General features: G+C 46.6%; 1 protein-coding gene across 2 annotated transcripts; it reads right to left on the bottom strand.

The window, feature by feature from the left end:
- Window positions 1-214: 214 nt before the first annotated feature.
- Gpr55 (G protein-coupled receptor 55) lies at window positions 215-23,537 on the bottom strand. 2 transcript variants are annotated; one of them, XM_027942039.2, is made up of 2 exons: window positions 22,934-23,537; window positions 215-3,961 (listed from the first exon to the last, which is right to left on the bottom strand). In XM_027942039.2, exons 1-2 carry the CDS (start codon window positions 23,418-23,420, stop codon window positions 2,994-2,996), a joined length of 1,455 nt encoding a protein of 484 aa, XP_027797840.2. In that variant the 5' UTR covers window positions 23,421-23,537; the 3' UTR covers window positions 215-2,993. The 2 variants fall into 2 exon arrangements, with proteins under 2 accessions (XP_027797840.2, XP_027797841.2); XM_027942040.2 differs by lacking the exon at window positions 22,934-23,537 and adding an exon at window positions 20,914-20,974.
- Window positions 23,538-26,969: the final 3,432 nt, after the last annotated feature.

Here is a 26,969-nt window from a genome sequence, read left to right as displayed (position 1 = left end):
GCCACCAACCCCCACAGATTTGCGTTCCAGGCCACTTGGGACAGGCCTGGCTGTGCTGCTGAGGCAGGCCTGAGGGCCGGCTCCCTGCAGCGTCAGAGCTGGTGTCCAGTGGCCACTGAAGGGACCGAGATTGATGGGTCCCCTGGTAGGAGCTATCAAGGGCCAGCTCTTCCATGGAGCCAGAAAGTGTAGTCCAAGACAAGATCACACTGCATTGTACAAATCTATTTATTTGGCAAATCAGATTAATGAAATCATTTTTCCAATTAATTGTGCTGGTTTCACAAATGTACATATAGCAGGTATGTCTCAGGTGTTTCCAGGCGAGGAGTACTAACAAGGTCATGTTCACGGCCAAACACCACCCTTGAGCCCCACTGACTCTAGTAGCAGGAATCTCAGCCTTTCCCACAACGGAGTGCTGGGTTCTCCGACTCCCTGCTCCCCTGAGCCTAACCCTGACCCTAATGCTGTCCCATCACCCCTTCTGTGCTATTGGCCAGTGCTGATGTGGGCCAAGAGGACGGTGGCTACCTGGGCCCAGAGTATGGACTCTCCTGCAGAGCAGGCAGCCTCACACTGTAGCACTGGACCTGGGCCCAACCCACAGCCCCTTGGCCAGGATGAGTCCCCTCTGGGAGAGGGAGGAGGCCCTCTCTGCCCCCCACAGTTTGGGGACGGGTTAGCGGGTCTCAAGGCCTACCTACTGTCCAGGGTCATAACCACCTGAATCTGCCGGACCACTCCAAGGACCTGCCCCTACATCATTAGACCCTGCCATTTTGATGATTCTCCTTTCAGAGGTGGCCAGTCCCCCCTGTCATGGACAGAGCCATGCTACAACACAGGATTCTAGGTTTGAACTTCAATAGGGACTTTGGGGGGATGGTCAGGGACTTTTCTCCTGGGAAGCCAGTCTGGCTTTAAGCACAATGGTAGGCACGGTGCCCAAGAAAGCTACCACCAGCCCCACCGTGGGGTTCCCAGCTCCTGTGCAAATGCCCTGCTGTGCATGACAACCTGGCTCTCTCACTCTGTCCACAATGGCCATGGGACGTGCAGCCCTCAGGCAGGGAGAGGAAGGAGAGGCCAGGGCTTGGGCCAGCTGGGTGGGGCTCAGCCTCACCCTGGGTCTGCAGAGCCCTGGCTGTGGCTGCCGTTCCTCTGTCCCTGGGGACACGGCACCTCCACTCCTGGCTGCACCTTCCTGACACTCACTTCCTCACCTTTCTCTCCAGCCGCCCAGGAGGAGGCTCCGGGGAAAGCCACCGGAACACTGCCACAGTTGTTGCTGTGCGAGGCTCCTGCCCCTCGGTGGCTCTCAGTCGAGTGGGGGACACAGACTCTCAGGCAGGAAGTGGCTCTGCCCTCAACTCTTCCTGCCCCCCCCAGCCCTGCCCACCCCTCTCCCCTCCATGGCTTCAAGTCTGGGCCAACCTTCAACTCCTGGCCTCCTCCTCTGCCTCCTTCTCTTCCTCCTCGGCTTCCTCCTCCTCAGTAGGCAGGTCCCAGGTTTACCCAAGTCACCCTCATCTCCCATCCCCCTTCCATAGGGCCACCCTCTCCCAGGCCCTCCACCCCCTCTTGGCAGCCAAAGCCACCATCCTCCATCCTCCATGTTGGCCGTGGCTGCTTCTCTCCCTAAGACCGACTCCTTGTTCACACTAAGTCTCATGGATTTCTTCTCATCCCACTCCTTCCGTCTTGCAAAACCACCCCACAATTTATCCTTCTAATCATTTCACTCCCTGGAACAGCTGAGTCATCGGAAGGCGCTCAGCTGTCACTGTGTGCTCCTCCAGAGCCTTGGAGAAGCAGACAGAGGGATCTAGACGTGGTTCAGTTGTTTCCAGTCACCCCCAGGAACTGCCAGCAGGGCCCTTACTGTCCCTCTCCAGGCCTGGTCCTTGTGCCTGTGGGCGGAGATGGGTCCCCATCCCTGCCTCATTCACTTTGTTCCTTCCAGCCAACAGAGGGGACAGCTCTCTGGACAGTCCTGCCACCCAGCCAAGACCAAGGTGAGCAAGACAAATGCCTCCTCATTCTGCTGTGGCTGAACCGGCTGAGTCTGACCTTTCTCCCAGTCTAAGGAAACAAGGCCTGATGAACAACTCCCCATGTTTCCATCGGAGACAGAAAGCTTGTTACGTTCATGGCTCTCTCCATCTCTTCGCCCTAGAAGAGTGCTAACACTCCCTGTGGTGGACACCCCAGTGGCCATGGGAGAGGGGCTGTCCACTTACAGCCCGGGGCCTGTCTCCTCCCTTCCCCAAGTGTATTCTGTCCCCTCGGGGTTTTCAGGTCTCACTGATGCTTTTCCACTTTGTCCTCACTGTCTCCAGAGGTGCCCACCACTTCCTCCTGACCTGGCTCAGCAGCCCCTGGTCCTCTGCAGCCTTCTCCTGGGCACAGGGAGGTCTGGCTGGCCTCCTGTGCTCTCCTAATGCCTGAGGAAGCAGTGCTATGCACCACACCTGCCCAGCCCAGTCTCCCCTGCTGTCATCATCCCTGTGGTCAGGGCCAGCAGCGTTCCCGAAGGGACTGGAAAGTGCGAGTACGCTCCACTGCGGGTCCTCCAACCGAAAAGGGCTTGATGCTCCCTACTACTCCCTCTCTGCTCAAGTCACCTTCCACCATCGCCCTTCATTGCCTCCCTAACTCCTCTTGCCTCTTCTTTCTTCCCTTCTAGAATCTTCTAGTTGAATAGAAGGATGAGAGAGTTGAGAAAAAGTTTTTTTGTTTTTTTTTTTCAGATGCATTCTGTTCAATTCTTCTGCCTCATGCTATTTGATCATAGAATGAAAAATTCACCTAGTGCTTAGGTTCTTCATCATATGGGGTGATGTCCATCAAGCCATCTGGACATTGGGGGGTATGAAAAGCAAATAAGGTATCCAATGAGCATCAAAGGGGAAGCACACCAATTGGAAAGGGATGTCCCTTACAAGAATTAGGCACTGGGATTTCTTTCCTTAGAGCTAGGTTGCCTTCCCTTAGCCCCTGGTAATCATGGTGTCCTGGCGGACCAGCTGGACCCTAGAAGGCCGGTGGGCCATGATGTTCGCGCGGAATTCTTTGATGACAAAATAGTAACAGAAAACGTCAAGGCAGCAGTTGACGTTGGAGAAACACATGGACAGTTGCAAGAACAAGCTGATCCTCTGCTTGGCTCTGCACTCCGTGATGAAGCCATTCCTCACCAGGAACTGCAGGAAGAAGCTCAGGTGGACTGGGAGGAAGGAGACCACAAAGACTGCCAGGCTGGCCGCGATGGTCCAGATGCAGGCTCTCTGCTGGACCCAGTCCTGGGTGTGGCCCCTGCGAGCGAGCAGAATGTGGATGCTCCTAGAGGAGCAGAAACACATGATGACCATGGGAAGGAGGAAGCCGAACACCTCGAGGGGAAAGAAGACCCTGGCACTCCAGGTACCATCCGACATGTTGTGGAAACACGTGAACTTATCCACTTTCCCATGGAAGTTGTAGATGGGGATGCTCCCGGTCCACACCAGGACCCAGATGGCGCAGCAGATCCCAAACGTCTTCCTGGGGGACCGGAGGTGGCTGACCAGGAGCGGGTACTGGATGGCCAGGAACCTGTCCAGGCTGATGAAGCAGATGGTGAAGACGCTTCCGTACATGCTGACAAAGTAGAGGCATTCCACCAGCGTGCAGGAGGCCGAGGAGGGCGGGTGCACATCCGACAGGACCAACTTGAAGGGGAGCGAGAGCACCAGCAGCAGGTCAAAGACGGCCAGGTTGATCATGTAGATGGAGGTGGCCCTGTAGTCTGGCCACCTCTTCTTCAGGAAGGTGCTGAAGCCACGGATGGCCAGCAGGTTGAGGAGCAGGCCCAGGAGGAAGGTGGGGACGTGGACCACCAGCTGCAGGGTCTTCATCAGCTTGTCCACGTCATTGAAGGAGCAGTTCTCGCTTGCGTGCAGCCAGCTCATGTTCTTGCCTGCAACACCAAGGGCAGGTTAGATGGTGCTGTCACTCTCTTGAGTGAGGGACTCGAAGGACTTGGTGGAAAAGAATAAATATTTCCTTTGGATCGTGCAGCAATCCATGTTCCTCGAGTCACAATCAGAAAACACTGAAGAGAAAGAGACTTCTAATCCCCCTGCCCCAGAAAAAGCCATGGTTACTTTTTCATTCAGATGGCATTAGATCGACTTAGAATGGAGTTACGTCCCAATAAACTCATCAGGAGGGTAAAATGCCTTTAAATGCCTGATCACCAAACACTGCAGTGCAGCCTATCCTGCCTTGAATGTGCTAAGAACACTTCCATTAGCCTGACATTGGCAAAAGTCATCTAACACCAAGCCTTTACTTTACAATAAATTGTTTAATATCTTATTCAATACAAACCCTGACCCAAAATGGTTTAAGCAGAGAGAAAATTTCACATAATGGAAAAACGCAAAAATAGGGTAGGGTTATATTCAGGTACAGCTGGATCAAGGATTCGAATGTTGCCTCCAGGACTCAGCTCCTCTCTACACGTTGTCCCCCGTGCCCTCCCACTCACTGTGACTTCACCTCTGGCTGTAGGAATACTCTCAGTCAGCATATCACAGTCTTCCAGACACAGGAATTATTCTGTCACTGGTTCAGGGACAAATGTTTGACCCACTCAGAGGCAATGAAAAGCAATACAACTCTTGCTTGGGTTTCTTTCTGCAGGATTAGAAGTTGGGCAGATGCAAAGTCTGGAGCTGCCTCAGCCTCTTGCTACCCCAAAGAGAAAACCAGACAGAAAATGGAGAAACATGGAAGAAAGGATGTCCCCAGAGGGAATGAAGTGGGGGCCTGCAGTCTCTATGGGGCAAGGAAAGGCCTTTAGAGAGGTTGAAGATCAGGAGAAGGGAACCGAGGCTGTAGGGGTGGTGATACAGGGATGTGGTCTGAGGCAGGAGGAGGGCGAATAGCAGAGGGAGCATTCTCTTGCAGTTTCATAGTATCAATAACTGAGCAATAAATAAGCCTGGCCACTTTGGGAGAGCGTGGGGTGTGCCATTGTGGGTGTCAATACCAAGGCAGGTGGCCCTGGACCACATCACAACCTGATGTTCGACCCCAGCATCCAGAATCAGTGCTGCTGGGGAGAAAATTCAAATATGACCCCATCCTGCCACCACCACCTCCCTGCCACCTCTGCCCTCCTCCCTCCACCTCCCCCCAAGTAAAGCCAAGCCGCTGATGTGACATTGGACAGCCTGTGTTCGCTAGTGCCCAGTGTCCCTTGTAGAAAGTTGATCACACTGGGCCTCGTGCTTCAGTGTCTCGCAGCTCGGCCTGCTCCATGACCCTCACTTACGTACGTCCTCCACCCTCCATGACCTCCCGGCGGGCAGGGAAGAGCATCAACACAGCCTGTCACTGTAGGGCCCTGCACCAGTGACCCTCACCAGACAACTGTTTTAGCTTTTATTGTTATACTAGTTTTTTTTTTTAATTGAAAAAGAATTCCATGCACCCAATAAGATAGTCCAACAGTACAAAAGACCATGCTGAGGAAGGTCACCGGAACCCAGGGCCTCGGTTGTACCTTCTCGAGTCAGCCACGGTTAGCAGCTCCTTGCATGCTTTTCGCAGAAATTTCCCAAGTCCAGGCATAAGTGAGGGGACAGCTTTAAAATTTCCAAAATATTATACCTGCAGCTCTGTCCCTTGCTTTTTTGCTTAACAGTGTTTCTGGGAATTGTTCCACATCAGTGTATATAAGCCAACTTCTCTCCCTAGCAGCTCTGCTGCATCCCATTGTGTGAATAAACCACAATTCCTTTAGGAATTAGTAGCCTATCGACAAACACTTAGGTTTCCTAGTGCTTTATAGGGTAACAAGAATTCCATAATAAAATTCATGTGACTTATTTATTGCTCAGTTATTGATAACTATGAAACTGCAAGAGAATTCCCCCTCTCCTATTCTTTACCATAATTACAGTTCCTTGGGAGCCTTTGGAAGAAAGGATTTAGGTATTTTGAAGATCTTGTATGAAATATCATTCCCAAACCTCTTCATTCTCTTAATTAAAAGAAAAATATATAATATATAAATGTATATAAATATAATATAGAAATGTATCTAATATGTATTATATAATATATAATAATATATATTTATATATAATATATAGGCCTGTAGATATGTATTTATAGATATAAGGATACACCACCCATTGAGCACTGTGGGCTAAACATTTAGCATACATTACTTTATTTGGTGGCTTTCCAAAGAGTCTGTGCTTTCCTCTGTGTTAGCTTTTCTTATGGGCTCATGTCACAAGAGACCCAGGGAAACATCTCCTGGTGATTAAAGCTTTGGTCCCTTCAGTGCATGAGGATGGTGCGCCATGGGAGAGCAGGCGGAAGCTCTGCAAAAACTGGTCCTGAACTCAGGCCCCGTGAAACCTCTGCTACTGGAGGAAGAGTGGACCAAATACAGGCCAGCAGGCTGCTTCCTCTTGACAACTTGCCAAAGAGCCACAGGACTATCTCAAAAAATAGCTAGCACATCTCGGGACCCACAGGATAAATGTTTAAATGATGAGAAAAGCAGGTCTAACTGAACTATGTCATAGACAGCAAATCCCTTAGAGAAGTCATCTTCAGGATCAGAGACAGCAGAAAACCAAGAATCACTAAAATTAAGCAAAACTTTATGCTTAAAGAAATCAAACAAAAGTTAAAAAAAAAAAAAAAAGAGCGTAGAGCATCTGTTTTGGGGTTGGGTCACACTCTGGGAAACTCCATAGATGAATCTACCATATTGGGGGTGGTTTGAAGACTAGAACTAAAGTCGCCAAGAAGAAAATCAGTGATGCTCAAAGATCAACTCAAACCCCAAATATGGCTAAATTAGGAAGAAAAGAAATGAATAACAGAGAGGGAAGATGGTCGGGTGGAAAGCATGCAACCCAGGCCTGTGTTTCCTGAGCTTACTGTGTTCACTGAAGCAGGTGTCCTGTGGGAGACAGACACCATTCCCCTCCGTGTTTTCCAGTAGGACTGTCCTAAAGGTCACATTTGAATTACTGACAGACTTCAAATGGAAAATTCTCAGATGGCAATCTTTGAAGCCAGAGAGAGCACTCACTCCGCAGACTGGCAAGAAGAAATTAGGTGGAAAAAAATCCTGCCAGCTAATAGCAGAGTGAGCAGAGAATCTGAAATATTAATCCTCTGAATTCCCTCTGAAGGTCAAAGGAAGCCATCTTTTAAAGAATCTCTTTAAAAAAAAATCAGGAGCTTCACTAGACTTAAGATAAAAAGGCACAAATGCACTCCGACTGCAGCAAGATGAAATAGACGAACTCTAGATAGGGCAGAGGGGTGGGAGGGGAGGGAGGGGGCAGGGGCTTATTAATGATGATGGACTGTGAGGATCATTATTATCCAAAGCACAGGTATGAAGACACGGATTGGTGTGAATATACTGTGTATACAACCAGAGATACGAAGAATTGTGCTGTATATGTGTAATAAGAATCATAATGCATTCCACTGTCCTATATGAATTAAAAAAATAAATTTAAAAGAAGAATTTGAAGATTAAAAGAAAGAAAGAGTCATCCTTCTCTAAGAAGAGACGTTAATAAAGACCCGCTCTCACTTGACCTGGGGACTGTGGCCATTGGCGACTCCTGTTCTGGCCAACCCACGGTTCGGTACCAATCCATTCCTCACAGTGCAGGTGGCTGAGTCCCTTCAGGTCCTCTGAGAAGCAGGTGCTGAGACACCGTCGACATCTAGAAGCCTGATCAGAGGAAGTGTTACAAATGAGTGAAAGGGCGAGCAGGAGTGGAGAGGAACGCCCCAGACCCCCACAGTCTGACCCTGTGGCAGGCGACAGGAAGGAAGGACCCAGGAGGAAGAGCCTGAGACCACAGGCAGCTCTGAGAACATCTTGGCCAGGCTGTGGCATGTCCCTGAGCAATGGCTGCCTGTTGAAGGAGCCCCAGGCAGAACAGGAATCACGCAGGCCCAGTACCTCTGCTGGGCTCAGTCACTGTCTGGGAGCAGGAAGGTGTGGACTCTGTGTCAACACCACAGTGGACCTGAGCTGCCATGTCCGTCTCCAGGGTCCCCAGCAGCAGGGTTTCTGGAAGGGAGATCTGACCACTGTTGGTCACCAGCAGTGTGCAGCCTGAGACACGGGGCTGAACTGAACAGCAGAAAAGATGAGATGTGGTGGACACAAAAACCTAGGATGTTCAAAAAAAAAATTAGAACAACCTATCAAAGTCTCTGGGACACTGTGAAGGCAGTACTAAGAGGAAAGTTTATTGCATTGAGTACATTCATTAAAAGAATAAAAAGTCAACAAATAAATGACCTAATACTACATCTCAAAGCCCTAGAAAAAGAAGAACAAATCAACAACAAAAGCAGTAGAAGACAGGAAATAATTAAAATCAGAGCTGAAATCAAAACAATTGAAAAAACTGACAAAACAAAAAGTTGGTTTTTTGAGAAATAAAATAAAATAGATAAACCCCTGGCCATGCTAATGAAGAGAAAAAGAGAGAAAACTCAAATTACTAAAATACAAGATGAAGAAGAAAATATTACAATGGATATGTCTGAAATACGGAAAATAATTAGAAACTATTTTGAAAATTTATACTCCAATAAAATAGAAAATATTGAAGACATCGACAAATTTCTAGAGACATATGACCTACCCAAACTGAATAAGGAGGTCATACATGCTTTAAACAGGTCAATTTCAAGTAATGAAATAGAAAATGCCATCAAAAGCCTACCAACCAAGAAAGGCCCAGGACCAGATGCAGTCTCAGCTGAGTTCTACAAGACTCTCAAAGAAGAATTAACACCAATACTCCTCAAAGTATTCCATGAAATAGAAATGGAAGGAACCCTTTCAAACTCATTCTATGAGGCTAATATCACCCTGATACCCAAACCAGACAAAGATACATCAAGGAAAGAAAACATCAGACCAATATCTCTGATGAACATAGATGCAAAAATTCTCAATAAAATTCTGGCAAATCTCATGCAAAGGCATATTAAAAAGACAGTGCACCACAATCAAGTGGGGTTCATCCAAAAGTGGGGTTCATCCAAGGGATGCAGGGTTGGTTTAACACATAGAAATCAATAAATGTAATTCATCATATTAATAGATTTAAAAACAAGAATCATATGATCATCTCAATAGATGCACAAAAAGCATTTGACAAAATACAGCACACCTTCACGTTCAAAACACTAGAAAAACTAGGGATAGTAGGAACATACCTCAACATTGTAAAAGTTATATATGCTAAACCCAAGGCCAGCATCATTCTAAATGGAGAAAAATTGAAAGCATTCCCTTTAAAAACTGGAACAAGACAAGGATGTCCTCTTTCACCACTTCTAGTCAACATCGTCCTTGAAACTCTAGCCAGATCAATTAGACAAAAGAAAGAAATTAAAGGGATACAAATAGGTAAAGAAGAACTCAAACTATCACTATTTGCTGATGACATGATTCTATACCTAGGAGATCCAAAAAATTCCACCAGAAAACTTCTAGAACTAATAAATGAATTCAGCCAAGTAGCAGGATATAAAATCAACACCCCAAAATCAAATGAATTCCTATACATCAGCAATGAATCCACTGAAAGAGAAATTAGAAAAACTACCCCATTCACAATAGCCTCAAAAACAAAACAAAAAAGAACAACCTGGGAATCAATCTAACAAAAGAGGTAAAATCCCTCTACAATGAAAACTACAGAACACTAAAGAAATAAATTGAAGAAAACTTCAGAAGATGGAAAGATCTCCCAAGTTCCTGGATAGGCAGAATTAATAATGTTAAAATGGCCATACTACCTAAGTGTTATACAGAATTAATACAATTCCTATTAAAATCCCAATGACATTCTTCATAGAAATAGAAAAAGCAATCATGAAATTTATTTGGAAAAATAAGAGACCCAGGATAGCAAAAACAATCCTTAGCCAGAAAAGTGAAGCAGGAGGCATCACAATACCAGACCTTAAACCTCACTACAGAGCAACAGTTACAAAAACAACATGGAATTTGCACCAAAATAGACTTGTAGACCAATAGTACAGAATAGAGGACACAGAGACAAACCCACATAAATATGGTTATCCTATACTAGACAAAGGTGCCAAAAACAGTCAACAAATAGTGCTAGCAAAACTGGAAATTCATATGTAGCAAAATGAAATTAAACCTCTATCACCCTGCACAAAAATTAATTCAAATTAGATCAAATACTTAGGCACTAGAACAGAGACCCTGCACCTAACAGAAGAAAAAGCAGGCCCAAATCTTCACCATGATGGCCTAGGATCTGACTTCCTTAACAAGCTCTCTAAAGCATAAGAAGTAAAATTCAGGATCAATAAATGGGATGGATTCAAATTAAAAAGCTTCTTCTCAGCAAAGGAAACAATCAATAATGTGAGGAGAGAGCCTAAAGATTGGGAGAAAATTTTTACCACATGCATCTCCAATAAAGCATTAATCTCCAGGGTATATAAAGAACTCAAAAAACTTAACAGCAAAAGAACAAATAACCCAATCAATACAACAAATGGGTTTAGGAACTGAACAGACACTTCACAGAAGAAGAAATACAATCAATCAACAAATATATGAAAAAGTGTTCAACATCTCTAGCAATTAGAGAAATGCAAATCAAATCTACATTAAGATTTCATCTCATTCCAGTCAGAATAGCAATCATCAAGAATATAGGCAACAACAAATGTTGGCAAGGATGTGGGGAAAAAGGCACACTCATACATTGCTGGTGGGACTGCAAATTGGTACAATCACTATGGAAAGCAGTTTGGAGATTCCTCAGAAAACTTGGAATGGAACCACCATTTGACCCAGCTATCCCACTCCTTGCTTTATACCCAAAGGACTTAAAATTAGCATACTACAGTAATACAGTCATGTCAATGTTTATAGCAGCTCAATTCACAATAGCTAAACTATGGAGCCAACCTAGGTGTCCCTCAATAGATGAATGGATAAAGAAAATGTGGTATATATACTCAATGGAGCTTTAAAGAAGAATGAAATTATTGCATTTGCCAGTAAATGGGTGGAGTTGGAGAATATCATGCTAAGTGAAATAAGCCAATCCCACAAAACCAAAGGCTGAATGTTTTCTCTAATATGCGAATGCTAGTTCACAATAAGGCAGGGGGCACTAGAGAAGAATAGCATTACCTTAGATCAGGTAGAGAGAAGTGATGGGCGCGAGGGGAGGAGATGTGGGGACAGGAAAGACAGTAGAATGAAACAGACATTATTACTGTATGTGTATATGTGACTGCATGACCAATATGATTCTGCAACATGTACAACTCAGAAAAATGAGAAATTATATCCCATATATGTATGATATATCAAAGTGCATAAATGCATTCTGCTGTCATATATAACAAATTAAAAAATAAATAAATAAAGTGAGCTGGGCTCGGTGGTCCATGCCTGCAATCCCAGCTACTGGGAGGCTGAGATAGGAGGATCATAGGCTTAAAGCCAGCAAAATTTAGGGAAAGAGAGCTGTTCCCCGATGTCTGCTGCCGTCTCCAGGTGGCATCTTACAAACGTCCATGAGTGGACAGCGTTCCTTGGAAACCTCTCAGAATGCCACCAGAAGAGTTCTGAGAGAACATTTGGATGCAAGAATTTGATAACCAACCTAGTCATTGCTCAGGACTGAAGAGAACAGAAAACCACTTTCAGGTAGTTGTAGGCGCAAACCTTTGGACTTGCAGGAGATAATGAGGATGGAGAAGGTGGATGAAAACATCAAGGTAGGACAGCCTGGGACACTTGGGAAAGAGGCTTCAGTTCGGAAGACTTCCTTCAGAAGGAAGAATGTTCTTGGGCTGAAGGAGGTGAGAATGGTGGGGAGTGACAGTACCGTGTAAAACAAGCAGCTCTATTGCTAATATTCCATAAAATGGGTCAAAAGTCATTTTTTAATCCATTTGCGCTATTGCCATGGGGTTTTTACACTGAACACATCTCTGTCGTATAAATTTGCCCTTTACAAAGCAGGGACAAATTGTATTTCTAACATGAATTGAGGCTGTTAGGAAAGAAAACTTGAATTTTAAATATTTATTGTTATAATTCTCTTTTAGTTGTTTTTATATTTATTTGCTCTTGTGCTATGTAGTCTGATGTTTGGTTTTTTTTTTTTTTTAATCTTCATGACATCCAGCTTTTAAAAACCTAATTTAATCTTGTTTCTGATTACCATGCAATGACTGTACATATTAATGAGGTGTAGTCTGATAGTTCAGCTGGAGCACACACTCGGGGTAACATGTCGGAGCCTGGGCGCTCCTTTCTTCCAGATCTCCATAACACAGTGCTACAGAATACCAGGACTTATTTGGCGGAGGGTGGGGGCGGTACCAGGGATTGAACTCAGGGGCACTCAACCACGAGCCACATCCCCAGCCCTAGTTTGTATTTGTTATTTAGAGACAGGGTCTCACTGAGTTGCTTAGCATCTCACCGTTGCTGAGGCTGGCTTTGAACTCACAATCCTCCTGTCTCAGCCTCTCAAGATGCTGGGATTACAGGTGTGCACCACAGCGCCCGTCACTTTGTTTTGGTTTTTATTCTGATAATTACAAAAATATAAGTGTAAGCATTTTTAAAAACCCTAAAGAAACCTCTGACATTTTTTTTTTCCCAATTTTGAGACAAGGTCTCACTAAGTTTCCAGGTTGGTCTTGAACTTTGGATCCTCATGACTCAGCTTCCTGAGTAGCTAGGATTACTACCACGCGCACTGTACACAGCTAACATTGACTATTAAAAATAGGATGTCTAGGGGTTGCAGCTGTGGCTCGGGGGAGAGCGCTTGCCTAGCATGTGTAAGACCGAGTTTGAACCTCAGCACCACATAAATAAATAAAATAAAGGTATTGTGTCCATCTACAACTAAAAAAAATATTTTTAAAAAATAGGATGTCTATCTTCAAAGTCGCCAAAGATAGAAAGTAACAAATAAAAACATCGGCCTATGCAACACAGAAGTAGATACAATTGAAAAAGAAACTAAGCATAGAAATCACAACAAACATTTAAAATTCAAGCTTTCAATTAAGAAGTACAGTTGAACTCCACCCTTATAAAGAGCACATATAATGTCACAGAAATGGTCACTGTAAAAATCCCATGACAACAGAGCCAACCAAAAGGAAGTCCGAGAGGCCATATGCGAAACTAGCACAGCAGGATTTAGGAATATATTCACTCACCAGATGAAGGTTATTTTCTATTAATAAAAGAAAAGCACAATTGTGAAGACCAATATTGGTAGTAAATTTATACACCAGATGTCACTGTATGAAAGTACATAAAATAAACCTGTTGGAATTCAAAGAACCACTGACAAAATAAATGGTAGTGGAAGCTTTTAATATTCTGTAGGGTAGAACAGATCAAGTAGGCAAAATACAAATTAAGACTTAGAGTTAGTTATATAAATGACATAATTAATATCATTTAGTTATAATTCTTGGGTTTGCTTTTTAAACAAATAGGTAATTCACTTTTCTCTGATGTATCCAAGAAACAGTTGCCAAAATCTCTCATTTTAAAAAAATGGCAGAAATTATGTTGGCCATATTCTCTGACCACAGACACAAAAACCTAGGATGTTAAAAAAATTAGAATTAGCTATTTAAAAATAAACAAAGTAAGCTGAGCTCAGTGGTCCATGCCTGTAATCCCAGCTAGCAGGAGGTTCATAGGTTCAAGGCCAGCTGCACAACTTAGCAAGACCCTGTCTCAAAAAGATCTGTGGGTGAGCCGGGCTCAGTGGCTTACACCTATAATCCTAAGGGTTTGGGAGGCTGAGGCAGGAGGATGGAGAGTCAAAGCCATCTTCTGTAACTTAGCAAGGCCATAGGCAGCTCAGTGAGATCATCTTTAAATAAAATACAAAAAAGGGCTGGGGATGTGGCTCAGTGGTAAAGCGCCCCTGGGTTCAATCCCTGGTACCACCACCCCGCCCCCTGAAAAAAAGTCTGGGGGTGAAACTCAGTGGTAGAGCTCCCCTAAGTTCAATCCCCAGTGCCACAAAAATAAATAAATAAATAAATAAATATAAGGTGAGACCTAGAAAACAAACTGCATGAGATGTAATCAAGAACACAGAAGCTTTTGGATTGGTTGTTTAAAAAAAAAAAAAAAATTCTCAGGATGCAACCAAAACTATTCTCAGAGACATAGACACCTCTCTGTTTTGTTTGTTTTTTCCTCTTTGGAAAAAAAGGAAAACTATATAAATGAATTAAGCATTTCACTTGAGCATTTAGAAACGAAACATTGTAGGGAAATCAGGAAAAAAATTTACAGAGATAGAGGCAGAATAAATGAATTAGAAAACAGGAATATCAGAATCAATAAATTTAATAGGGGGTTCCATGGGGACATAAACAGTAAACTAGACCGTACATTTTTCTTCAACAGCTACGCCCAAGAAAAAAAAGACACAAACAATCACGAATTGAAATTTGTTGAAGAGGTTGAGCTTAGATGGAGAGAAGAGTAAAAATAGTAGGAAATACCCTATGCTGGTGTGGCAGTCCACTTAGAGACCTTGATGTCGCTGGTGACTTGGAGCAAAACACAGTTTACTACAACTGATGCAAGAGTTTTGCTAAAAAGAAGTCTTATTAGCAAAACCATGAAAGATAGTGAGAATGTGATCAAAGAATTACTCTTAAAACAGGCTCTCCCTTGCTTTCTTTGTTTTGGTGCTGGGGATGGAACCCAGGGTCTCTTGCATGCTGATCACGTGGTCTACCCTGACTCCCCTTATTGAAAAATTTTAAGCAGTGGATAATTCCCTTACTCTCTGAACTATTTCAGAATATAAGATAGTATTAATGAATTTCTTCCATTAAACTAACTTATCCAAAGGCCAAAACACACGTAACACAGAAGAGAAAAACTCTTTGTCAAATGCATTTGTGAATATGCATGCAAACATCCTAATTAAAACATTGAACTTATAAGTCATCACGACTAAATCAGATTTACTATGGAAATGTAAGATAGTTTCAGTATTAGGAAATCTATTAACAATGTATATCGGATCATTAAAGCAAAAGATGAAAAGCAATCTGGTTATATCAACAGAGTTTTTCACAGAGTTATTTAAATGAAGAACTAGAAAGGTACTTCTTACATGTGATAAAGAGTGAACTTGCTCACACCACATCAATTTTGTATTTAATGATAAAATAAGAAAGACATATTGGTTGCAATCAGACACTAACACAGACCCAGAAATCCCAAACAACTCATTATGGCATTTAGCAAAACAAGAAAAAAAAAATGAGATAATCCCCAGAAAATCAATAAATTATGTTGAGACCTTCAATGAAGAATTCTGTAGTTGCTGGGCACAGTGGCACACACCTATAATCCCAGCATCTTGGGAGGCTGAGACAGGAGAATTTATGAGTTCAAGCCAGCCTCAGCAACTTAGTGAGGCCCTAAGCAACCCCATGAAACCCTGTCTCTAAATAAAATACAAAAAAGGGCTGGGGATGTGGCTCTGTGGTGGAGTGCCCCGGAATTCAATCCACTTACCAAAAAATAAAAAAATGCAAGAAAATTCTGCGGTTAAAAACTATGATCCTAACCTCGCACCATATAGAAAAGAAATTCCAAATTCATTAAGGATTTACATTTCAAAAAGCAAAGCTTAAAAAAAAAAAACAGATGAAAATTCAATAGGCAACCTGTCAATGAAGGAAAAGCTCTTTGTCAGTCTAGGGATGATTGAAAGCAAAAGAAACCGACAGAGAATAGGGCAGGTCTGACTCCACAAAAATAGAAAATTTCATTTTGTTAAAAAAAAATTAACATCAAATAATGTACTGGAGGAAATGAAATTCAACCAATATGTTAGATAAATGACGCTCTCTATGAACACACCCGCCCTTGAAAAGCTCGACATGGACACAGTTCTCAGAAGAAGTTTTACCAAGATACAACATTTTTGCTTACCAAATAAGAATATGGCCAGGTTTCCATGAAATTGTCACCAATAAACAGAGAAGGGAACCTGTTAGTACACAACTTTTGGAATTTGCTAGATTGCATCACAAACCATAAAATTGCGTGTTTTTCATCCAGTAATTCACAGACTTTAATTATGCAAAAGAGGGGAAACTGTCTACAGAAATATGTTCACTTTGGCATTTTTTTTTTTTCAAATAGCAAAAAATACACACACACACATTTAAATGCCAACAAGAGGTAAATTTCACTAGGTTAAATCTACTCAATGGAAAATTTTTCTGTTATGCTTATGCTGACTAGGTTATGTAAAAAACCCACAAACTCTAGAATTATACATTCAAAATGATTTCAACTATGATTTTAAAAAACCCACGCAGAGGGGAAAAAAAAAACCTAGAAAAAATTTCCATATGCCAAAGGGTGTTGCATTCTCGCAGTGAGATGGGGTGGTTTTTCAGTCTTTTATCTCTATCTCTTAATTGTCTAGTGTATATTTCTAGTTACATCATAATTTGTGAGAATCTGAAATCAATTTTAGATTCTTTAAAAATTATAATAAATGCTGGGGGCGGTGGATTAAGAGTCATTTTAGATTTTTCTCTTAAACATCAAAGAAACACAGCATCTACGTATAGGCTTGAGGCCCGGCGGGATGTGAGGTTTACTCAAAATTTAAAGAAATGCATTGAACTAACCCGTGCCCAGCGGATGCGGCCTAACTTTGCCAGTTCAAAGACAAACATCTTAAGATATAATAGCTTCAGAGGGATTTGGGAGCAAAGCATGAAGCGCAGAGGGAAGTGGATGTGTCAAATGAGAAGGCAGGTCCCACCCAGAGATGGAGAGCAGCAGCAGGAACCCACGCAGGATTTTAAAAAATAATGAAAAAATAAAGAGTTCCACCTGTGCGCAGGTCCATCCTGAGTAAAGAACAGCACAGAAGAGACTCCAAATGCCCAATGAACAGGGCGGCAGTGGGAGGAGGTAGAGGAAGCTATGTAAAATCTACGTCCTCCACAGTTTGGCAAACCATTAATGGAAATAAACGTAGAAGTTCAATATTTTTCAAATTGGATATTTAGATTAAATTATATTATCCACTTTAAAGGGGCAAAAGGAAGAGAAAATGTATAATAGAAACTGAAAGCGAAAAAACCTACAATGTCTCAATATAGAAATCAGGAGAACAACCCTCCAGAGGCTCAAACAAATATTATAATTCTTTATAATATTAGAGAACCCCTTAGAAATGATCATCCATTTTTAAAAATCCAAACCTCCTTGCCAATAAGAAACAGAAAAAAGGAAAAGGCACAGACCAAGTAAAATGATCAAATGATCTGTGGTTTATCAGGCACACAGCATGCTAGAAAAAGAAGAAAATAGAACAAGATGACTTTTTTAATATTGAGAGGGCAATGGAGACTATGATGGCAAAAGTTACGAAAACATAAGGAAAGCATGAAACATTCAATTCATGTTCCAATGAGCATGACAAAGCAGCACTTGACAGAAACGTGCCAGAAATGCAAAAAGTAATAAGTAGAAATGGGAAAATAATCCTAGTTAGAGCGCCTTAGTGCTGCTCTGTTGAAAGACCATCCATCAAACAGAAATTAGAGCTCTGGCCAGCCCAATTAATAAGGGGGGCCAGCAGCTTAGGGGGGAGGATTGCAGATCAAAGGGACGGATTCTCTGTATAGAAAGGTCTTTCACAGACTTCATCCCCTTCCTGAGCCCAGGCCAGTGGTCAATGGCGAAGGCGATTTTATACCCCTGATTCTCAGACCACAGAGAAACTGGCAACCCGATGGTCCTCACTGTGCAGCTGCAGCCCCTTGATGTCACCAACATGTCTTGGACCTCTCTAGGCATGCTGCCACATATGCTCTTGAATAACATGTGAATCAGAAAATCAGAAGCTCATGGCTGAAATATTGGAAAGGAACAAATATTTATACACAAAAAACGTGAAGGCAGTTACAGCTGAAATAATAAAGGTTCCTAAATGTTTTTTCCCGTGAACAGGAAAGTGAGAACTGAGGTGAACCAAGGTGACGCTGGAGGATTTAGAAGAGGAACAGGGGCTGCTGTGGCCTTACGTGACTCTCATCTCCCTGGGATCCAAGGCTGGCTGTTGGCAGGGGCTGCGTGTGAAGGGACCCAGGGAAAGATGCAGAAAGGACAAGGGCGCCTCATCTGTGGAGGGAAAGGCACCATACATCCCCCACACCCAGGACGTGCTCCACAGGGAGACTTCATGGGATCATAAAGAGTGGGTTCCGGGGGCTGCAGAAAGCTCTCTGTCACCAGAGGTATCACAAGCAAAGACAGGAGACCTGCTCATCTAGAATGTCCAGCAGGGCTTACTGGAAGGTGTTTCAAAATTTGCTTTTAACCCTGAAATGGAATCTTTTTTCAATATACTACTTTCTCTAATACTCGATGAAAAGGAGAGAAAGCATCCTATGTGTGAAAGGAACTGGGCCAGGAGTTCAGGGCTCCAGTCCCCGACCCCCACCCCCGATCCCTGAGGTGACAGAGCTCATCTCTACTCTCCCAGCCACAAGGCCCTGCTCAGCCCAGGACATCTAGAGCTGGCCTCCGTGTGCCGGCTGTGACCCTCGAACTCTGCCACATTCTGGACCACTGGTGTCCTGCAGCCCCTGTGCCCTATGGTGCGCCCATCTGCCCCCATCTTCCAGGATATGGTTTCCCACCTGGAGCCCTGAGCCTGGGGCTGAGCAGCTGGGGCACCGAAACTCAGCTATGTGACTCAACACAAGCTCGACTGTCCTTCCTCCAGGCCTGGATCTTCCACCAGTAGCAAGAGCAACCTTAAGATGAATGAAGATCAAGAGTGTCCCCCCTCTCCTGTGGAGCAAAGCCCTCATCTGTGCAGAGCATCTGTTCTGAGATGAGATGAGCTGGCGCTGCCTCGGGAATACAGCTTGAGGAGGCCCTGGGACATTCTCCCAGATGTCCTCATATCGCCCCATCCAGTTTCCTTGCCTGAAATCCTAGTGTCCGCAAGTTTGCAGTGTGGAATGCCACAGCTAGGACAACACACTAAGCTGGATGCAGTCATCGGCCACCCTCGCCTTGGTGGGAATAATTCTTCTGCACAAGCTAGGCTTCAGATGCAAAAACAGACACCCAGACAGAATCTCTGTGGTGCCAGGACTTTTCTGGAGTTCACTGGGTTTGAAGTGGGGCTAGGAGAGTAGAGGGGTCCAGCTCTGTTCTTAGTGCTCCCCAGAAGGGACAGGGGACAACTCCTGAAAGGGTGTTACAATCGTGTCCATTTTACAGAGATGAAGCTCAGAGATGTTCAAGAATCCACCCAAGGTCAAACAAACAGAGAGGGACCAGCTAGAACTCACATTCAAGTCTCTCATTCCTTGGCCCCCACGCTGGCCCCCCACCAACATCACCAGCAAGAGCGCCATTTGTCCAGGAGCTCCGGGCAGCCTGGGGCATGCTGGCTGCACCTCACCTACTCCTCGTTCCCTTGGACTCTCCTCCACTGCTAAAAATCCCACCCCTTCCTTCCAATGCCCACACTCTGATCCACCCACATCATCCCACGTGGTTTACCCACTGTGGCCAAGTGGGAACCACTGGGAGTCATCTGTGTACTACAGGGTGTGTCCCCGCTCTCCAGTAGCAACCCAGGACATGAACCGTGCGTGGCTCCTTCCCCTTTATATCAAGTGTCTTGAAAATTGGTCCTTGGTAGGTCTTACTGGGTGAAAGAGAAAATGAATAAGGGAAGAAGGAAGGGAAGGGAAGGGGGGAGGGAGGGCCTGTTGGCTGCAGCTCCAGGGACAGACGCTTAGACCCTGAGCAGAGCTGAGCCTCCCATGGTGCTGTGGGGAGCACTTTGCACACCCCTGTTCCCCTCTGCACCAGCTTGAGCAGCACAAAGCCCAGCCTAGGATAGTCCAGGGTGATCTCATGCTCAGGGAAGAATCCAGAACTTTCATGGTTCTAAATGCTTCTATATTTCTTGCCTCCCAGCCTCTTCAAAATTAGGGTCTAAGAACAAGCCAGTTAAGGCTGGGAATGTAGCCCAGTGGTAGAGCACTTACCTAGTATGCCTGAGGCCCTGGGTTCAATCCCCAGCACAGTAAAAAATGATAATAATAATAATAATAATAATAATAATAATAAAAACCCAGTTGTATGATAATAGCCAGAGCTGACCAGATGTTTATGGGGGACAAGCAGACCCAATCATTTACTTTGCTCAAGAGCCCTATGAGGAAGAAACTGGTATTGTCCCGTTCCTTGAAAGGTAAACTGAGGCTAGAGAAATGACACAACTGGTATGTGGCAGGTGCTGGGCTCTCACATGGGTCCCTGGTATGCCACAAGCACCTTGCTCAGGGGTAGGAGGAGGATTCCTAAGAATACGAGAGCTCAGGCACTGGGTGATTTCCCGACAAGACACCAGGGAACTGGCAGCCGGCCCAGGGAGGGGCTGTCACGCAAGCCCTGCCTGTTGGGGAAGGCTCCTGGGCTGCCTGCATGGAGATGTCCTCACCTCAATGAGAGGCTGAAACCCTGACTCAGATCAGGAGGAAGTTGAGGGTTCGTAGGAAAATGTCACCCATTATCGGGGACAAACCAGGTTTGCCTACTGCTTCTGCTGTCGTGGAGTATGCCCGAGGGCTGCCATGGTCCTGCCACCTTGCCCACTGAGCCAGTGCAAGTATGGACCGAGCATCGGCCCCCAAAGCCCCACTGACCCCTGGAAAGTCTCCTATGGTCCACGAGAGCAAGGTCAGGTCAGAGGCGCCGTGCCTCAGTTTCCCCAGTGGCCCAGAGGCTGTTACCTGTGGGTGGTCCAGTGTATCTGAATGAGCTACGAGGTGTCATTTCTCCTCCAGGCCCCGCTACCTGTCTGCTCTGGGCAGAGCCACTTCCCCTCTCTGGGTCTGAACTTCCTCGGGGGCTGAGAGGAGGAGGTGGGGCCAAGGGCTCCAAGTGGCTCCAGCTCAGCCAGTCTGGCGGAGGGGCTTTTCCTCGGGGGCGGGGGGGCGCTAAAGAAGGGCTAGGTGGGGGTCCCTGCCCTGAGCCGGTCAAGAGTGTCGCTCATAGGGAGCATGCTTCCAGGAAGAGAGTCTACACTCGTGTGTTCTCATGGAGGGACTGCACACCCACCTAGCTTCCAAAAAAATAAAAGCCAAGAAGGAGTGTGTGTGTGTGTGTGTGTGTGTGTGTGTGTGCAGACCTGGGAAGTCTTTGGAAGAGGAAGCAGTCTCACAACACCTGTCATTCCAAGAGGGGGTCAGGCGGGGACCACCAGCAGCTGGGAAATGTTGCCATGATACCCAGCACTCCTGGGTTTAGGATGAGGAATTGCCACCCACAGAAAGGACAGTGGTGTCGGACACCTTCATATAGGACATTTGTGCTGGAAAGTCTAGGTGGCCCGGGCCAGGGCTGCCTCGGCCCCCACAGACGTGACTACAAGGAGATTTCCCTGGTGCCTCTGATCTTCAGGGTTGAGAAAACTGAGACTGGCCTGTGAACAGTGGGTGGCTCTCAACAGGGACCCCTAGAAGATTCCAGGCAGTTAGGAACGTCTGGGCTGAAACGCCGTCTGGCAGATAAAGCTCCCAAGTCCAGGAAGTGCCAGGAGTCGGCCTCAGAATACAGAGGCACAGGCTGTCTCACGAGCCTTGCACACTGTGACTCTCAGGTGTCTGCAGGAATAGAAACTGCCCGGGGTGGTCTGGGTGATTCATCCCAGCACACGGGTCTTCCCTGTAGAAGCAGCAATTCGTGTGTCGCTTCGGGAAGCTGCCTGACCCTCCAGAGCTCGAAATCCCCTTGTTCCGTGAAGAGGTTAGCAGAACTGTGACAGCCATGTTGGCCTTCCCTGTCTCAGATTCTGACCGCTGGTGTGATGGTCCCTGGGTGCCAAGACGGGCCACTGGACAGTCCAAGTAGGCTCCCAGTGTCCCTAGCCAAAGGCCAGCTACCAGGCAAGGGAGGGCAGACAGGTCTGAGTATCCTGGGGCGAGGAAACCAGAAGCCTGTCACGGTAGCAGCAGGGAGGTGACAAGATGTCAGATGCCACCTTGATACCCAGAGCCTGTGGTGTGGGGACTCCAGGAGGGATCCACAGTGAATGGCCTGCAGAGAGGCATGTCCCAGCTCAGCCCCTTCAAAGAGGGCCTTGCTGACCTCCTGCTCTGGCCACCTTCTTTTTGTTTGTCCTGGAGATGGAACTCAAGGGCGCTTAACCACTGGGCCACACCCCCCAGCCCTTTTTGTTTATTTACTTATTTTTGAAACAAGGTCTTGCTAAGTTGCCCCAAATTTGTGATCCTCCTGCCTCAGCCTCCTGAGTCCCTGGGATTAGAGGCGTGTTGCCCACATGTCCAGCTACCTTCTTTTTTAGAATGAATATTTCTCTTGTCTTAATGACGTTGCTTGTTATTTAAATATTTGAATACATGCGCAGGATTCAAAGACATATGTAAAGTTTGGTAAAAGATCTCTGTCCCCGCCCCCCTCAGTCCAGCTCCCTGTGTGCTCCAGAGACAGAGGGTCGCACTCCTCGGGGGCAGCCAGACTCTTCACGGAACAGGGGAGTTCGAGCTCTGGGGCTTAGGCAGCCTCCCGAAGTTACACACCTGCTGTTTGTACAGCTCCCCGCCCCCCACCACAGCCCCAGGAGTCATAAGTAAGAAGTTTCTCAGAAGGTTTCTCTGAGCCTCCTGGAACTGACACCCTTGTTCTGCCTACTCCATTACCGTAGAGGACAAACTAGAGGCCTTGGGAGCCTGGTGTGGTTCCCACCGCTTTCCAGACGGGGACCCTAGAAGGGTGGCATTGAGCACATACCTCTGACTTCTCCAGGCAGGGCAGCGAGAGAGCTCCAGGTTCCCACTCCTTCTAGGGCAGGAAACAAGCCCTTCTGACTGTGCCGGCCCAAAAGCAGCTCCGCCATACCTGGGGACTCACCACATCCTCTCCTGACGCTGGTTCCATTCACCATCAAAGGGCCAGCCCTGCCCTCCTGGAGCACCCCCTCCAGAGAAGGAGATTTGCCCAGGAGGAACCGCAGGGGGAGAAGCTGGCCCAGGGCCCCCACTGACAGGCAGGTGATCAGCGGGCAAGGGCAGAGGCACAGAGAACAGCCCAACACAGCAGGAGAGGTTTGGCATCCTGGGGGCCCAAGGTCCCTCTGCGCAGCCCAAGGCCAAGATGCATAAGGAATGGCAAGAGGCCGGCCAGACAGGAAGAGAGGCTGCTCAGGGCCCCCAGGAACACGTGCACTGGACAGGAACGTTGCCCCAGAAGTAGTCCTGCAAAGGAGAAATCCTGACATTCTTCTCTCATCCAGGATCAGCTACAGTGCACGGGGGCAGCTCAGGATCGGGACTGGGTGCAGGAGGCAGCAGGGTGGGGTGAGGGCAACAGCCACAACCAAAAGGGATCAGGACAGGAAGGGGTGTCTTGAGAAAAGGGCCTCTGGGTCATCTGAGGCAGCCTGACTCCAAAGACAGCCCAGCAGGCCTGGAGTGGCCACTCCCCCCTGTAACTGGGGAGGGTTGCCTAACTTCTCAGAGACCACTTCCTCATTTGCAAATTGGGGTCATGGGTTCAAGCAGTTGTTGATTATCTACCATGTGGCCAGCAGTGGTCAAGACAGACGGCAGTATCTATCTCAAAAGCATTGAGGAGTCATCAGGGTGACAGGGGTCAGGCACCCAGCAAGGGCCTGGTACCCAGCAGGGGAGTCGATCCCATCGACTGCCTGCCATTGTCTCCCTTAAAGATCTGTGTGACAAAGGAAAAGGAGCAATAATGGAACCCTCTTACATGAGGACAGCGGGGTCCCAACCACAAGAGGCGCCCTCAAAAGAGGGGAGGGCAAGGGAAACTGAGGAAGGGACGGCAAGGAGAAGAAGGTGGGCCGAGCAACTCAGATGCCCGCGTCAGCCTCTGCTCCAAACCTCCAGGCTCTGCCACACTTCTGTCCCCAAGCTCCACCTGAGGCTGAATGACTCCCTCGGCCAGTCAGTCATCCAGGAGCACAAAGCAGGCCTGTTCCTAGAGCCCTGGCAGAGTCCCCCACCCTACCCACTGGTCGCCCACAAAGACAGCTGAATCCCAAGAGCCACTGACAGCCCTCAAGATGTCCAGCCTTCCTGAAAGTGGACGCACGGGAACCCACCTACATCAAGGCCCAGACATGTTCAGGCAGGGGCCAGCAGCCATTTAGAATGTGCCCCTCCACCCAGATTTTCCTGGAAATGCAACGTGAGGTCAGAGGAGGAAGTTGGAGGTGCTCAGGCTTCTCAGCTTGCCTCCTGCTCCTGTCGCGATTCTGGCTGAGTCTAGAGCCTCTCAGCTCCTCCCTGCAGCCATCCTGCTGTGGCTGCTCAGGTTCCTGATGGCACTGGAGCCCCCTGAACACGCAGACGTCTAACAAATGTGCTCTTTAAGCCCACTGGTTATCTTGACTCCAAAATCCACAGCATCCAGAGGGGCCCTTCACCACGAATATTCTGGAAAAAAATGGACATTTAGAAAAATGGACCCTGCCGAACTTGGGTAGGAAAGAATCCTGTTTTATGTGAGCAGGACTGCTGCTCAGAGGGAAGCCCCCATTTTCCTTGGCTTCCTCCACCGCACCCCATGTGTGGAGGCTCTGGACAGCCTGTGGACTCTAAGGAAGTGCTCCTGTGTGAACACCACTGGCTTCCTGATGTCCAGCTTCCCCCCGGGCCCTTTTGAGGTCTGACTCTCAGCGGGGCAGGGTCCTGAGATGAGCCGTCCTGGGGTCTCCTGGTCTTCCCTTCACTCCCACCTGCCAACCAGAGCTCTTGGGTCTCGTCAGCCAGGGGTCAAGGGACAAGGGCTTCTTCCCATCTCAGTGCCACCTCTGCCTTCTCCTTGACACCAGGTGAGGTCACAGCTACAGAGTTACTCTCCTTTATTTATTTCTTGGGGCTACGTGGGCGTGGAGTGAGCAGGTGGTGGACACTTTTGAAATGAGTATTTTCTCCTCATGTTTCCTGTTGCCTAAAACTGTACCATTTCCCTTGCCCACACACGGCCCGGGGCTCCATGCTCTTTTGCACTCCTGCTGTTAGATTTCTGTTCTTATTTATTGTGAGCATTTTCTCCCTCTCCATCCCTACCCACACTCCCCTACATTCCCTACATTCATACTTTGCCTCTTTGTTTTGCTCCATGGAAATTGTTGATTCTGATAAAATTCCTGTCCTTTTGTTCCCATGAATTATCTTGTAGCTCTTTAATAATGAGAATATTGTCAACCCTCCACACTTATTCTAACTATGGTATTTTTTCACTTCCTTCCTGAAAATCTTTTATTTTATTATTATTATTATTATTATTATTATTATTATTATTATTATTATTGGTACTGGGTATTTAACCCAGGGATACTTTACCACTAAGTTATATTCCCAGCCTTTTGCTGCTGAGGTCTTCCCTAAGTCGCTGAGGGCCTTCCTAAATTGCTGAGGCTGGCCTCAAGCTTATGATCCTCCCAAGTCACTGGGATTACAGGCCTGCATGCAGATGACTTTTTTTAAAATCTTGAGGTACAGGATAAAAATTCTTCTTCAATAGCAAGAACCCAACAGTTCAGGGCTACAGGGGAGACCCTGCCAATGCCCCAGGAACACATTTCAGCACCCACTCCCTATCCCAGATATAGAGCCCCCTCCAACTCTGCCCTTTAATGTCATCAAATATCTTCCCCACACTTGGCTCAGTCTTGGCGTCCACCCCTAGTCACCCCAGCTGTTCAAGGAGATGTCACTAAGCACCCTGCACCTGCTACGTTGTGTGTCCTAAGGGTTAGTCAGTGGGCTATGTTACAAATAAAATCAGTTCATCCCCCTCAGCTCCAAGGAGGTGCACACTCTACAGCCTTGTTTACAGAGAAGAGGCTGAGCACACCTGCTGGGTTTGTACCCAGAAGAAAGGAGTTGAGTGGCACAGGGACACCTGCACTCCCTGTCCATGACAGCACTGTTCCTAGTAGTCAGAACACAGAATCCATAAGCATCCAGAGCAGATGAGACAATGGGAAAATTTTATGCTTAGGCACAGGGCCACACCATTCAACCTTCAGAATGAGATCCGGCTGTCTACCACAACCTGCGCGGAACTTGGGGGACCCTGCGCAGTGAGAAGACTGACGTCACACGTTCTCCATCCTGTGGCTAAGCCAACCGAGGAAGCAAAGAGTAGAGCATGGCCACCAGGGATAGGGAGGCCGGCAAGTTACGGTGGACAGGAGAAGTGAGTTCTGGGGTCCAGGGCACACTGGGGTGACCGCAGTCAGCACTCATGCTTGGAGCTTAATTGTTATTTTTTTAGTGCTGGGGATTGAATCCAGGGCTTTGAATTTGAGCATGCAAAGCCCCACCACTGAGCCACAGCCCAGCCTGCTGGGTACTTCAAAATAGCCACAGAGAGGATCTTTAAGTATTTCACCACGAAGAATCAATGGCCTTTGGAGGTGATGAATGTGATAATTATCCTGATTTGATCATTAACAAGGTACACATGTGTCAAAACTTCACATCACACCTCATAAATTTGCACAATTATTAGGTGTCATTTTTTTTTTTAAATCAAAGAAAGATTTGAGCAGCAACCCAAACCACATCTCCCTGATGCTAGGGGCTCGGGTGCCGACACACCCTTCCATGTTCCCGAGGACTCCCCTCCACCTTCCGCCTCACGTGCAACCTTCCACTCCCCCATCCTCCCCAGCTCATAGCAGAGTCCCTCTGTCCCCAGGGTCCCCTCTCCTCTCCTTCTAGCCTTCCCTCCACACTGTGAATGAGCTGCCGGCCCTCACAGTGCAGGCCAGTCCTCCAGTCCTCCTCCT

The sequence above is a fragment of the Marmota flaviventris genome, chromosome 11, assembly GCF_047511675.1.
Source record: "Marmota flaviventris isolate mMarFla1 chromosome 11, mMarFla1.hap1, whole genome shotgun sequence".
In the NCBI taxonomy this organism is placed as follows: Eukaryota; Metazoa; Chordata; class Mammalia; order Rodentia; family Sciuridae; genus Marmota; species Marmota flaviventris.
The sequence above is the reverse complement of the archived record's forward strand: the minus strand, read 5'-3'. Positions and strand labels throughout refer to the sequence as shown.

Excerpts from the sequence above, each read along its gene's own strand:
- Gpr55 (XM_027942039.2), bottom strand. The coding sequence starts at position 23,420 with ATGTCAGGATTTCTCCTTTGCAGGACTACTTCTGGGGCAACGTTCCTG. Across the intron at positions 3,962-22,933 it reads CCTGCCTGGAGAAGTCAGAG|GCAAGAACATGAGCTGGCTG; the intron begins GTATGTGCTCAA and ends TTGGTGTTGCAG.